General features: G+C 51.4%; 1 protein-coding gene across 1 annotated transcript; it reads right to left on the bottom strand.

Moving 5' to 3' along the window:
* Positions 1–643: 643 nt before the first annotated feature.
* Positions 644–4,883, bottom strand: LOC133340349 (carbohydrate sulfotransferase 8-like). Its single transcript, XM_061548491.1, has 4 exons — positions 4,875–4,883; positions 3,795–4,023; positions 3,260–3,588; positions 644–1,693 (listed from the first exon to the last, which is right to left on the bottom strand). The coding sequence occupies exons 1-4, from the start codon at positions 4,881–4,883 to the stop codon at positions 1,028–1,030; spliced, it is 1,233 nt and encodes a 410-aa protein (XP_061404475.1). The 3' UTR covers positions 644–1,027.
* Positions 4,884–14,427: the final 9,544 nt, after the last annotated feature.

Below are 14,427 nucleotides of genomic sequence, written 5' to 3'. Positions count from 1 at the left end.
TGATCATGATCATCATCATTTGTCATCATCATCTTCATTGGGAGCATAAATCGTCATCTCCCTAGCGCACGTTAATTTAAATGGCACTTACATGGAACACTGGAAATAAAGAAACGACTCGAACCAATAAAACTCAATGACGCTAATCTTGTAATCCACCGCAAGCACAGACTCTGTACACAGTGTGTATATGTGTGTGTGTGTGTGACACGCGTGTGTGTGTGTAAATGAACCGTGCGTGAGGTCTATCGTTAAACCTTCTGAGTGGTGGGATCTCTCCTCTCTCGGTGTGCACTATTTGCATCGGTGGCCTATATTTTGACGACGATACCCAACCCCCGAACCAGATTTACCGCAGTAGGCGGTCCGGTTGGGGTTAAAGCACACCTGATGTCTTTTTAGATTCGTAAATAATGTGCAATCGAGTGCCTCGCACGTACACTTAGTGCGTAGTTGAACGATTCACATTTTGACGCCTACTCCCAGTCAATCTTCGTCGTACAAGCCACGTGTACATCCACTGGCGGCTGCTGCTGCTGCTGTCACAGCCCCAGTAGTCAACGTCAGTGGGGAGGTCGCTTCTTCTCCTGTGCTGCACCCCCCCCCCCCCCACGGACCCCCCCCCCCTGCCCGAAAACTTCCTCCCAGCAATCCATGCTGTCGACCCCTGCCTCTGTTCCAAGTCCAGGCTCAAGTCCTTGCTTGGCTCTTCTGCCTATGACTCACTACTCGTTCTCATATATATACACAGTATATATATAATATTTTTGTACAGCCTCTTGACATGCGGTTGCGTTCATACGGAACTGATGTCCCACTGCCGCCTTCTTGGTAAGAAGACGTGAATCTCGAGAGTTGTTGTGTTTTGGAAATCCCGGTTAAATACAGATCTACAATAATGCTCCTTAAATCCGAACCGCAATTGTCACCGCCACCGCTGTGCGCTCGCTGATGTCCCACTGCCGCACGACGCCGCATCCGCCCGAGCCGCGTGCTTGCGGCCACGTGGCTCGCGAGGCCACGCGGGCTAGTAAATGTCGCCGAACGGCTTGGAGTAGTTGAACATGATGTAATCCAGGTAGTAAAAGTCGTAGGCGCGTTGCCTCTCCCGCCTCGACAGCGCCGACAGGTATCTGCGTCCCGTCGCCCGGCCGTCCTCGCCCGCGGCCACCGTCGCCGTCCCGCCTCCGTCTCCGGCGGTCGAACCCCTCCCGGGTTCCTCGTCCCGGTCGGCACGCTCGCCCGTGCCCGCGCGTTCCCCCGACGGAGGCGTCTGGGGAAACGCCGCGGCCTCCTCGGCTTCGGCCGGCACCTGCGCCGCCCGCGCCTCGCCTTCCCCGGGGAACGTGACGTCGTCCGGCACGCCGACGGCCCGGAGGAGGTCGTTGGCGTCCCCCTCCAGCTCCTCGAATTTGCCCACGAAGTCGTAGGAGATGGCGCACGGGTGGCAGAGGCGCGTCGCCGCCTCCCAGTGGATGTCCATGCCGAGGGGGCGCCGCGGGTCCAGCAGGTAGCGCAGGAACTCGCGGAAGGTCACGCCCTCGCCCGAGCGCAGGGCCTCGCGGCTCGCGTTGGCGCGGTAGCGGGCGAGGATGGCGCGGCCGAACAGCGGCTGGTAGTAGGGGTTGGGGCGCTCGAGTTTGTCGCGGAAGGCGGAGACGAGGCGCTCCAGCGGCTCGCGCACGAAGAGGACCTGCCGCGGAGAAGCGGCGGCAGCGGCGGAGGAGCCAGAAGCGGCGGAAGCGACATCAGCAGCAGCAGCAGCATGAGACCCAGGAGCAGTGGAAGCGGCAGTAGGAGACGCAAATAGAAGGAGCAGTAGCAGAGCCAGAAGCAGCAGATGCAACATCAGCAGCAGCGGCGGCAAGAGATGCAGCAGCAAATGATGAATTGACAATTAATTCAGGGCATCAACAACGATAACGCTGATCAATAAGTTAATCGCCATTACACCTTCGACAACAATCACATTTACTTCATATGTGGTTATCCAACTCTTATTATCCATTCTATCTGGCCACTCTACATGCTTCGAAGAAGGGGCATTGCCTATAATATATTTACAACGTTAAGGCCACACAGTCTTATTGACGGACGTATTGAGCTTTTTAGTTGTTTAATGTGAATGGTGTTTGTGCACACACCGCTGCCATCGCTGCAGCAGCATCAGCAGCATCACCAAAAGTTCGTATCCGTGGAAGTGAGTCACTCAACAAACAATTCGTTGGCCGGTGTGGGATGCTGCTAAGGTCCAGACCAGGGGTTGGCAAACCCGCGGCTCCGGAGTCGCCGTGCGGCTCTTTAAGGACCGCTCCGTGACGTTGTTTAGTAAGGGCCGCCTTTCTCGTGTTCACCACGCAGTGCGTTTGCGGCTCTTGAAATAGTGAGTTACCGGCCCTCGCATACAATCTGTCAGATTTTTGCGTTCCGTTCCCAATAAAATGCGCCGCGGTGGCTAGGAAATGTTAACTCCCTCGCCTGGTATGAAAGAGGTTGTGGGTTCGATCCCGACCCTGACGCCTGCATATCTGGACCATAATAGAGGTTTTTTTTTTGGTCATATTGGTCGCGAAAGCCTACGTCTTAAACTGCATTTTTGGAGTTTGCGTGTCTCTCTCCCCGTGGTCACGTGGATTTTTTTCTCCTGGTCCTCCAGTTTTTCTCCTCAACATTTAGAATCAACATCACGCGTTTACATTATTCGGCTGCCAAAAATTGTCCAGGCGACGAGCCACTTCGTTGAGCTATTATTTGTGAGAGCCAGGTCGCTCCTGAAAAAGAGCCACACAGCTAAGTGGGCCTTACCTGGTCAAATAAACAGAAAACATTGATCATGGGACCTCCTTTGCCAGTACCAAAATATACTAATAGGGGTTTCCCCTTTTTCTGGGAACAAAACTGACACCTTTTGCAAGGAATCATGCTTACATTAACCACACTACTTGCAGTCAAATGCAAACAAAAAACAATACTCTGATAATGTATGCATTGTCTTTGAAATCAGTTTGAAATCAGTTTCAAAGACAATGCATCAATTATCAGAGTTTTTTTGCATTTGACTGCAAGTATTCTGGTTAATGTAAGCATGATTCCTTGCAAAAGGTGTCAGTTTTGTTGCCAGAAAAAATGGGAAAACCCTATTAGAAAACATTGAATCGTCACTTTTCAGAATCTCAGCACGAGAGACGGACAGCCTCGTCGCGACCGACGTCCGCTTCTCTCGCCCCCCCGCCCCCCACGAGCGCCGCCCCCCACCCACCTTGGTGTAAGTTGCGAGCCGCCGCTCCATCTCGGCGCGCCCGAAGCTGTCGAGCCTCCGCAGGCCGTTGGCGTAGTGCGCCGCGTCGTGTGCCACCTCCCCGGCCCTGCGCGCCGCTCCGCTCAGCACCATGAGCAACCGCTTCCAGTTGGTGCAGCCCACCTTGGGCACCTCGCAGTAGAGCAGGCGGTAGCGGTCCTCCACGTAAAGGCGTGACACCTGGCGCGGAGACACGGGGGCCGCAGTGCCGCTACCCGCGCCACCCCCGCCGCCGCCGACGCCGTAGCGCGCGCACAGCTGCGCGATCTGCGCCTGCGCGCCACCTGCGCCTGCGCCGCCGCCTCCGGCAGGGCGGAGAGGTCGAGGCGAGGGTCCCGCTGGAAGTCGGGGCCGACTTGGCGCGACGGCGGTGACGGTGGAGGCGGTGACGACGACGATGACCGCGGAGAGCCGTGAGGCCTGAACGCCGCGTGGTTGAGAATGGAGGCCGTGGAGGTGGTTGTTGTGGTGGTGGTCGAAGAGGTTGCGTGGTTGCGTGACATTGCTGCCGCCGCCACCGCCGCCGCCACTGCTTCGTTGTCGAAGAGGCGCGATGGATGAGCTGCCGACGAGAAGACCGAGGAGGAGGAGGATGAGTTGACGGTTCCAAGTTCTCGGTTGAGGAGCTGCCGCTTCTGCGCCGCCGCGTTCACGGCCACTCGGGCCTCGGGGGGAGAGAGGGCGGCCGAGGAGCGAGCGGGGAGGCGATCGCCCTCCTGCGAATCCTGCAGACGTGAGAGAGGCGGCAGAGACTCGTCATCGTCATGGTGGCCCTCGTCGTCCTCATCAATGTCATCATCATCATCATCCAATCATGATAATTATTCACTTTCATTATGGTCAGTGATCACCGTAGTCATCATCATCATCATCATCATTCGGTCCTATCATCGCCGTCATCGTCATCATTCAATCATTTATGATCAAAGTTGTTCGATCACAATCGTTCATAGTCACCCAAACATCAGCTTTCAGTCATTCAACTTCATCCTCATCATCATCGCCGTCGTCACAGAAGAAGGTGACCGCATCTCGCACTTTCAGATGCGTTCCTGTGGCCATCTGAAACGCTCTTTCTGCTGATATTAGAAAGCCATTGGAGCTAATCGCACTTTTAAATCATCAAAATTTAAACCAATTTCTTTAGAAAGGCTTTTGGTGTTTAATTTGTTGTCTTTCCCCCGCACCTCCGATTGGCACGGTTGGCTACGCACGGTGCGAAAGAAGTTCAACATACAGGCATACATACATCGCATCGTGATGCAATAGAAACCTTCACAGCGCCTTGTTGCGCGTAAATCTGTGCCGCCCACCAATATGAGACGACACGAGGCTTTTGACGAAATCACGGATGTGAAAATAGACTGCGCGCGTGAATAACCAATAACCCTCTCACAATTCTAAATTGGGAAGGGAATGCGCAAAGTCATGAGAGCCAGCACACGCTGTGCCCAATGAATCTTGACGGCGAGACTCGATGTAATCATTCAACTGCAGAACAATACGCACGCAATTCAACATTGCATATACATGTGCGTGAAAACATACATTCAATCGCTGCTGAATGTGGGCTTACCCACGCCATGTCAGTCGTGGGGATTGTTTGACCACACTTCGCTATACGCTGGTCAGTGCAGGTTGGTGATGTAGGCATGGCAGCGTTCACCCACCACTGATGTCACCACAGCCAGGAATATAACTCAGGGGGCCGGTTCATAGTGTCATGTTGGTAAGGTGAACCACCGTTACAAGGTCCTCCTAAATTGTCCTTGTATTGTGAATCCTCTGTGCAGTTGCATTCACTACAAATCCCATCCATTACTCATTCCCAAATAATGACTATTCCCATACATTACACATTCCCATTAATGGCACATTCCCATTAATTACTCATTCCCTACAAAACCGCCACTGCTTCTGGGGTGAGACTAACTATGGAGCGGCAGCCAAAGGAGGGCACAGAGAGAAATAAAACACCCCGTTACAATTTCAATACGTGGCCAATAACGGTGAATTATTTGATTACCGCTTGACATGTGTGGAGTTTCGATTTAAAGCTTTCGTGATTGCAGGGATTCATCTTCTTGGTTCTTTCGGTAAAGTCACGTAGAAGGGAAATAATAAAATAATTTAAATAAAGTATAATAAAATAATTCTCACGACGTTTCGGCCACAACGCAAGCAGCCGTCCTCAGGTGAAGACGCTGTCTTTCCGACAGACCTGTTCTTCACCTGAGGATGGCTGCTTGCGTTGTGGCCGAAACGTCGTGAGAATTATTTTATTATGTTTCATTTTTATTATTTTATTATTTCGCTTCTACGTGACTTTAGCGAAAGAACCAAGAAGATGTGTGGAGTTGTAAAAGAATGAACTCGAATTCGCCGTGTGAAATGAATGATCACAGCCAATGTTGTGCCACATTAAGCGGCACCGATTTCTGCTCCGGCCCACGGGCTAATTGTTCACCCGCTGCTTGGCGAAAATTCCTACCCACGCTGCATCAAGCACGGGGCACTTACACCATTGGAACATCATTTGCCAGTAAAAATATGATAATTGTTTTTTTACCCTTCTATCTGGCAACAAAACTGACACCTTTTTTACAAGGAGTCATGTTTACATAGACCACAATACCTGCAGTCATAATGCAAACAAAAAACATAACTCTACTAATGTGCACTGTCCTTGAAGTTGATTGTTCCAATCAATAATGTTCACTGTCCTTGAAGTTGATAAAAAAAAACAATTATCACGGGGCACTTGTTCGACCATACTTCACCACGCTGGTCGGGTTGAGTTGATGAAGCGGTGGGGGCAGAGTGGGAAGTTGCGGGGGGGGGGGGGTGGGAATGTGATGGAATCGGTTGCAGCCGTGGCAGGGAATCGAACTCAGGTTTGCTGGCTTCATCTGTGACCGCAGGGCCGCTTATCGCTGCAAGCACCGCTTCTCGCGCGTACCGCCACCTCAATTTATCCATCAACATTTCGAGCAGCCGCTGTTGTTTATCGACATTCCTCGCCTCGAGAGAGCAATCTAGCCGGCTGCTATTTATTTATCCCCCCCCCCATGCCGCTCTCTCTCGCCTCTCTCTCTCTCTTCCCTCCCTTTAAAGTAAACACGCGACGAGACTCATCGCGTCAATTGCTCAATCGGCCGTGAATTCACGCTGGTACACTTTAACGGGGGGGGGGGGGGTTCGTCGAGAATGTGCGGCGGTGTCACGGGGTGTCGCGTCGTCACGGGGCTCCCGTCGACGTCTGCAGCGAGGGCAGCAGCAGCAGCAGCCGCAGACGTTCGCAGTTTAAAGGGCAACATCTTAAGTGCGCACGCTGCCCCCATGTGTGTTTGTGTGTTTTTCTTTCTTTCGCGAAGGGAATTCGCGGGTCCAGAGCAAAAAATAACTCTGCCAAGCCCCCCCCCACTACCCCCCCCCCCCAAAACGACCCCACCATTATTTTTAACGAGGCTAACGTTAATTTCGAAAGAATGGTAATCGTTTACGGACACTTTGTCAATCCACTGCTGGATGAGTGCCCCTCCTCCACGCTGCATCAGTGGCGGGGATGGATTTGTTTGATTGCTTCACGACACCGGTCAATGGGGGGCTGGGGGGGTGAAGGAGAGAGAGCGAGAGTAGATGCTGGCGCATAGAAGCATTGCCCATTGTTGACCGCACTGTAGCCCCAGCGACAGCCTATAACACCTGTTATGCACGGTGCTCACCCATCCAGGCACCGTTCAGCGGATGAGCCAGCCAGAGGGCCAGGTCGGATATCACACGCCGCCGATATTGGCCGCGAATTGAACTCGGGTGCACGGTGCAGTGCGTTAACCACTGCGCCACCGCCCCCCCCCCCCCACCTCGCCATTTCTAAAATTGAATTGTCAAAAAAAATCCACAGTTGCATTCATGGCGCCTTCTCTAAAAAAACACCAGCGGCTGTTGGGGTGAGACTGACTAACTGCGGAATGGCAGCCACAAGTAGAGAACAAGATGACGGCTTTTGACCTGCGGCAACGGGTTCCGTTGATGTCTGCAAGGCTGCAACAGACAAGACGTGAAGGTCAACTCCACGAGCAATGCAACAGATTATTTTTTTTGGCCAGGACAGCAAATGTGTGCGTCTAGGAGGGTGTCGCGTCAGGGCAGAGGGACCGGGGGGAGTGGGGGGGGGGAGGTCCGAGAAGACGGCCCGAAACTTTCGCACGTCCGATGAGCACGGTGGGCTATGCACGGTTCGAATGAAGTTCAGCGTGTCGTAACGCAGTGCGAACCGCGCTGCGTTTGCTTCAGTGCGGCTGACAACACTTTTTTGGTGCTAATAATAGAGTCGTGCTAGTTATTTACACAAGAGAGTTGTCGGTTGAACGCGCTTATGTGTACCCATAAAAGCTGTGCTTTTTAATGCGTGCATTCAATCTCAAGTAGACAAACATTGAACGGGGTAATTCAACATTTAAATTACGAGAGGCTCTTTGCTTAATAACGCCTTGCATTTATTTGCACGTGCAAAATTCTCACAGAGTCGTAAGATTCGTATCCCTCTGGTGGTGTGTCCCCTGGGTCGGGATGTCTCCACCGATCCAACGCACGCGCACGAGCGAGTTTACACGCAAATCTCCACCACAGATGGATTCAAGAATCCATTTCTTCGCACCGCCATCTGCCCACCTCGCGGGCTACAATAATTATGGAGGAGATTCTTCTCGAGACGCTGCGGCAAAGTCGTCCGGGTTTTTTTTTATTATGAATTTCGCTGGGCTCTCTCCCACCACGTGACTTTTCTTTCGTGTTGTGCGCGCTGCATTTAGCGCCACAGCGCGTGGATTTATAGCGTCTGTTTGTTTGCTGGTGACTTTGTGTATTTCATATCGGAATCGCATCCAGTGCTGTTGCTGCTGGCGGCAATAAAAGTTGTTTAAAAGTCGTCTCCGCCAAAGATTGCGCAATAATTTCCCATTGTGCAAGAGAGGCGATCACACTATTGCCGATCGTTGCAGTACGAGGCGCGGGTGGCGATGATTCAGAAACCGAGGAACGGGTGACTTCACTTCGCCCAACAGGAGCGCGGATGATGATAATAATAATCTCGGCCAACATCAGTGACCGTCAGCCAGACGGGTGGCGCAGACAGCCATCGTTTTGTTATTCTTAGGTTTTTTCGGTAAAGTCACGTAGGTAAAAACATCAAAATTAATGAAAATAAAATAAAATAAAACAAAAAATCACGACGTTTCGGAGGCAACACAAGTCTCCGTCATAAGGTGGGACCGTCACAGCCGAATCAGCTGTATCAAGTGAGGCAATGATTCAAGATGTAATCCCTTATATGAATCCTTGCAGTCACGAAAGCTTCAAATCTAGAACCATCGTTTTGTTGTTCTCGTCTTTTTGGGGGCCTGCAGTCGCGCCCTGGATTCTGACCCCGTGGCTTACGATGCAGTCGTCGTCCACTCGAACGTCCGGGACGCATTGATTAATCGGTGGATTTTTTTTTTATCTCACATTAACACAGCTTATTCAATGCTACATTATTCTGTTGATATGGTGAAATTTTCTCTTACATTAACACAGCTTATTCAATGCTAAATTCTTCTGTTGATATGGTGATTTTTTTCTCCCACATTAACACAGATTATTCAATTTCAAAATTCTTCTGTTGATATGGTGAATTTTTCTCTCACATAAACACAGCTTATTCAATGCAAAATTCTTCTGTTGATATGGTGAATTTTTCTCTTACATTAACACAGCTTATTCAATGCTAAACTCTTCTGTTGATATGGTGAATTTTTCTCTCACATAAACACAGCTTATTCAAATGCTAAATTCTTCTGTTGATATGGTGAATTTTTATCTCACATTAACACAGCTTATTCAATGCTAAATTCTTCTGTTGATATGGTGAAATTTTCTCTCACATTAACACAGATTATTCAATGCTAAACTCTTCTGTTGATATGGTGATTTTTTATCTCACATTAACACAGCTTATTCAATGCTAAATTCTTCTGTTGATATGTAAACTCCTTTGTCAAGGCGCTCTTCTCCTCCCACCCCAGCTTAAATACGCTGCCAAGCTTAGCAGTGTTCATTGGAGCGCTGTCTTTCCGACAACTCTGTTTCTTCACCTGAGGACGGCTGCTTGTGTTGTGACCGAAACGTCGTGAGAATTTTATTTTATTACGTTTTATTTTTTCTTATTTTAGTATTTCCCTTCTACGTGACTTTACCGAAAAAACCAAGAAGATAATCGGTGAATGTTCATTGTGTTTCCATTCATGTACGTTGTGTGGATTGGGTTCATGTCACCCCCGCAGACGCTTGAGGCGCTGTCATTAACTCAAATCATCAAGCAAAAGAGTTGATGACTGTACTTAAATAGAAGTCGCGACCATGAATTGCAACAATTGATCGAATTAACACGTTAGGCGCAAATATAAACGTGTCGTTAAACCCGCCACCACCCGACACAGCCAACTAGTAAGGTTTGTCACGCAAACGAATCGGCATGTTCTATTTGCATGACAACACTTACTAATCGGCTGTATTATGAATTGATCGAATTATTAGGAGTGGGGTTGAATTTTTATCACTCGTAATATACTGGTCCCTACCATAGGAGCTGACGTCATTGTTTCCCGAGACACATCTACACTCCCAATGTCTGTGGGGCCGTCCATAAATGACGTCACGCGATTTTGGACGATTTTTGACCCCCGCCCCCACCCCCCTCGTCACACGGCGTCACAAAAACTCAGACCCCCCCTCAAATATAACGTCACAACGCTCTGCCCCGCCCCCCCAAAAACACACACATTTTGAAAATAAAACATGCTTCAAATCGCTTTAAACTATTGTCATTGTCGTGCGTATTTAATGTGGCGCTGCACTCTGATGTCGTAGGAGAAAACATTTATTAAAAAGTCTATTTAATTAAGTAGAACGTGTTGTCTATATTTATTTAAAGTTGCGCATTTTGATGTTACGTCACATTTCTCACCCCCCCCCCCCTCGTCACACATCCTCACAAATGTCTGACCCCCTCTCCCCCCCCTAGGTGCGTGACGTCATTTATGGACGGCCCCTGTGCCGAGGCGTGCCTTCACTAACACGCACTGACCAGCGTGGTGAAGTATGGTCAAATGGTGCCCGCGCCCCTGGCCCCGCAGCGGATGAACAAGGGGGGCTGTGGCTGTAACGTCCACGTAGGGATGCAAATAGAAATGTACTCGAATTATAGACTGGAAATCCAGTGACCGAGAAAAGCTGTCCGATTCGTCTGCTATGCAAATGTCGCCCGACGCCTCTGACTTTTCACAAAGTTTCAGGGTCGCGGTGACATCACGCGAAGACGCGCTCCGTCCGGGACGCGTCATCCTTAGGGCCGCTACGCCTCTGCCTGTCGCCACGGTGGTGACGATGATGTTAACTCCGTCGCCTGGCATGCAGGAGGTCGTGGGTTCGATCCTGACCCTGGCGCCTGCTGTGTATGTGGAGTTTGCATGTCTCTCTCTCTCTCGCTATGGTGAGATGTTAACTCCCTCGCCCGGTATGCAGGAGGTCGTGGGTTCGATCCTGACCCTGGCGCCTGCTGTGTATGTGGAGTTTGCATGTCTCTCTCTCTCTCGCTATGGTGAGATGTTAACTCCCTCGCCCGGTATGCAGGAGGTCGTGGGTTCGATCCTGACGCTGGCGCCTGCTGTGTATTTGGAGTTTGCGTGTCTATCTCGTTATGGTGAGATGTTAACTCCCTCGCCTGGCATGCAGAAGGTCGTGGGTTCGATCCTGACCCTGACGCCTGTTGTGTATTTGGAGTTTGCGTGTCTCTCTCTCGTTATGGTGAGATGTTAACTCCCTCGCCCGGTATGCAGGAGGTCGAGGGTTCGATCCTGACCATGGCGCCTGCTGTGTATTTGGAGTTTGCGTGTCTCTCTCTCGTTATGGTGAGATGTTAATTCCCTCGCCTGGCATGCAGGAGGTCGTGGGTTCGATCCTGACCCTGGCGCCTGCTGTGTATTTGGAGTTTGCGTGTCTATCTCGTTATGGTGAGATGTTAACTCCCTCGCCTGGCATGCAGGAGGTCGTGGGTTCGATCCTGACCCTGACGCCTGTTGTGTATTTGGAGTTTGCGTGTCTCTCTCTCGTTATGGTGAGATGTTAACTCCCTCGCCCGGTATGCAGGAGGTCGAGGGTTCGATCCTGACCCTGGCGCCTGCTGTGTATTTGGAGTTTGCGTGTCTCTCTCTCGTTATGGTGAGATGTTAATTCCCTCGCCTGGCATGCAGGAGGTCGTGGGTTCGATCCTGACCCTGGCGCCTGCTGTGTATTTGGAGTTTGCGTGTCTCTCTCTCGTTATGGTGAGATGTTAACTCCCTCGCCTGGCATGCAGGAGGTCGTGGGTTCGATCCTGACCCTGGCGCCTGCAGTGTATTTGGAGTTTGCGTGTCTCTCTCTCGTTATGGTGAGATGTTAACTCCCTCGCCTGGCATGCAGGAGGTCGTGGGTTCGATCCTGACCCTGGCGCCTGCTGTGTATTTGGAGTTTGCGTGTCTCTCTCTCTCTCGCTATGGTGAGATGTTAACTCCCTCGCCCGGTATGCAGGAGGTCGTGGGTTCGATCCTGACGCTGGCGCTTGCTGTATATTTGGAGTTTGCGTGTCTCTCTCTCGCTGTGGTGAGATGTTAACTCCCTCGCCCTGTATGCAGGAGGTCGTGGGTTCGATCCTGACCCTGGCGCCTGCTGTGTATTTGGAGTTTGCGTGTCTATCTCGTTATGGTGAGATGTTAACTCCCTCGCCTGGCATGCAGGAGGTCGTGGGTTCGATCCTGACCCTGACGGCCTGTTGTGTATTTGGAGTTTGCGTGTCTCTCTCTCGTTATGGTGAGATGTTAACTCCCTCGCCCGGTATGCAGGAGGTCGAGGGTTCGATCCTGACCCTGGCGCCTGCTGTGTATTTGGAGTTTGCGTGTCTCTCTCTCGTTATGGTGAGATGTTAATTCCCTCGCCTGGCATGCAGGAGGTCGTGGGTTCGATCCTGACCCTGGCGCCTGCTGTGTATTTGGAGTTTGCGTGTCTCTCTCTCGTTATGGTGAGATGTTAACTCCCTCGCCTGGCATGCAGGAGGTCGTGGGTTCGATCCTGACCCTGGCGCCTGCTGTGTATTTGGAGTTTGCGTGTCTCTCTCTCGTTATGGTGAGATGTTAACTCCCTCGCCTGGCATGCAGGAGGTCGTGGGTTCGATCCTGACCCTGGCGCCTGCTGTGTATTTGGAGTTTGCGTGTCTCTCTCTCTCTCGCTATGGTGAGATGTTAACTCCCTCGCCCGGTATGCAGGAGGTCGTGGGTTCGATCCTGACCGCTGGCGCTTGCTGTATATTTGGAGTTTGCGTGTCTCTCTCTCGCTGTGGTGAGATGTTAACTCCCTCGCCCGGTATGCAGGAGGTCGTGGGTTCGATCCTGACCCTGGCGCCTGCTGTGTATGTGGAGTTTGCATGTCTCTCTCTCTCTCGCTATGGTGAGATGTTAACTCCCTCGCCTGGCATGCAGGAGGTCGTGGGTTCGATCCTGACCCTGGCGCCTGCTGTATATTTGGAGTTTGCGTGTCTCTCTCTCGCTGTGGTGAGATGTTAACTCCCTCGCCCGGTATGCAGGAGGTCGTGGGTTCGATCCTGACCCTGACGCCTGTTGTATATTTGGAGTTTGCGTGTCTCTCTTGCTATGGTGAGATGTTAACTCCCTCGCCTGGTATGCAGGAGGTCGTGGGTTCGATCCTGACCCTGACGCCTGTTGTATATTTGGAGTTTGCGTGTCTCTCTCTCGCTATGGTGAGATGTTAGCTCCCTCGCCTGGTATGCAGGAGGTCGTGGGTTCGATCCTGACCCTGGCGCCTGCTGTATATTTGGAGTTTGCGTGTCTCTCTCCTCGTGGTCGCGTGGATTTTTCTCTGGGTACTCCGGTTTTTTTCCTTCCACATAAAGAGTCAACATGTGCTTAGAATAATTGGCTGCTATAGATGTGCCACGTGATAAGCCTCTTCGTTGCGCTATCATTTGTGGTCAGGCCGCTTCTGGAAAACAGCTATACCGTATAGCTCAATGGGCCTTAGCTGGTAAAATAAAAAAAAACACATCAATTGTGAGATTAGTGAGTTGGTGGTGACGATGCGACGCGGAGTTGTGGCATTGGAACAAGTTTGACCTGACTCTCAAGCCCCTCCCACCCCCTTCCGCCACCACGCAGCATGACGCCGTCAAACAAAGGGCAGCGCGGCCCGGCTGGAACCAGACTTTCTTGTGGAGCGGGCGGGGTGGCTGACCACGAGACGCTAAAAGGACAAAATTGTTAAAGGTCTGCAACATAAACGGAGATGTTTTTTGTTTGCTTACAAGGATGAGCGCTTCCTTGAAAGAGCAGCACGGATAGATAGAAAGATACGGTCGGATACAAAGTGTGTCCAGTGAGAGTTGGGGAAAATTGGTCAACTTTGTACAGATACAAAATGCTATTCGTAATTATTCACCGTCAGTCGCCTCCTTTCGCTCTAGTATCGCTATGGTTACTGTACCGTGGACTTTGCTCGTTGAAACATCCACCTCTGTCGAGGACTCTGTCAGACTGTTTCGTCCCATCCACACTCCAGATCACAACATCACACTCGCTCACTCATTCACTCACCCACGCAGTCACCTCACTGCAAATGACAACAACACACTCACTCAATCACTAACCCATTCATCTACTCACTCACCGCACTGCTGATCACAACAGTACTCTCATTCACTCACTCACTCACCGCACTGCAGGTCACCACAACTCACCCACTCACTCACTCACCACTCACTCACTCACCACCACTCACTCACCCACACCCACCCACCCACTCACTCACTCACCCACTCACCGCACTGCAGGTCACCACAACTCACTCATTCACACACACACCCACTCACTCAGTCACCCACTCACTCACCCACTCACTCACTCATCCACTCACTCACTAACCCACTCACCCACCCACTCACTCACCCACTCACTCACCACACCCACTCACCCACCCACCACCCACCACCCACCCACACTCACTCACCCACTCACTCACCCACTAACCGCACTGCAGGTCACCAC

The sequence above is a fragment of the Lethenteron reissneri genome, chromosome 9 (assembly GCF_015708825.2).
Source record: "Lethenteron reissneri isolate LAM-NWPU_2019-01 chromosome 9, ASM1570882v1, whole genome shotgun sequence".
Classification (NCBI taxonomy): Eukaryota; Metazoa; Chordata; class Hyperoartia; order Petromyzontiformes; family Petromyzontidae; genus Lethenteron; species Lethenteron reissneri.
The sequence above is the reverse complement of the archived record's forward strand: the minus strand, read 5'-3'. Positions and strand labels throughout refer to the sequence as shown.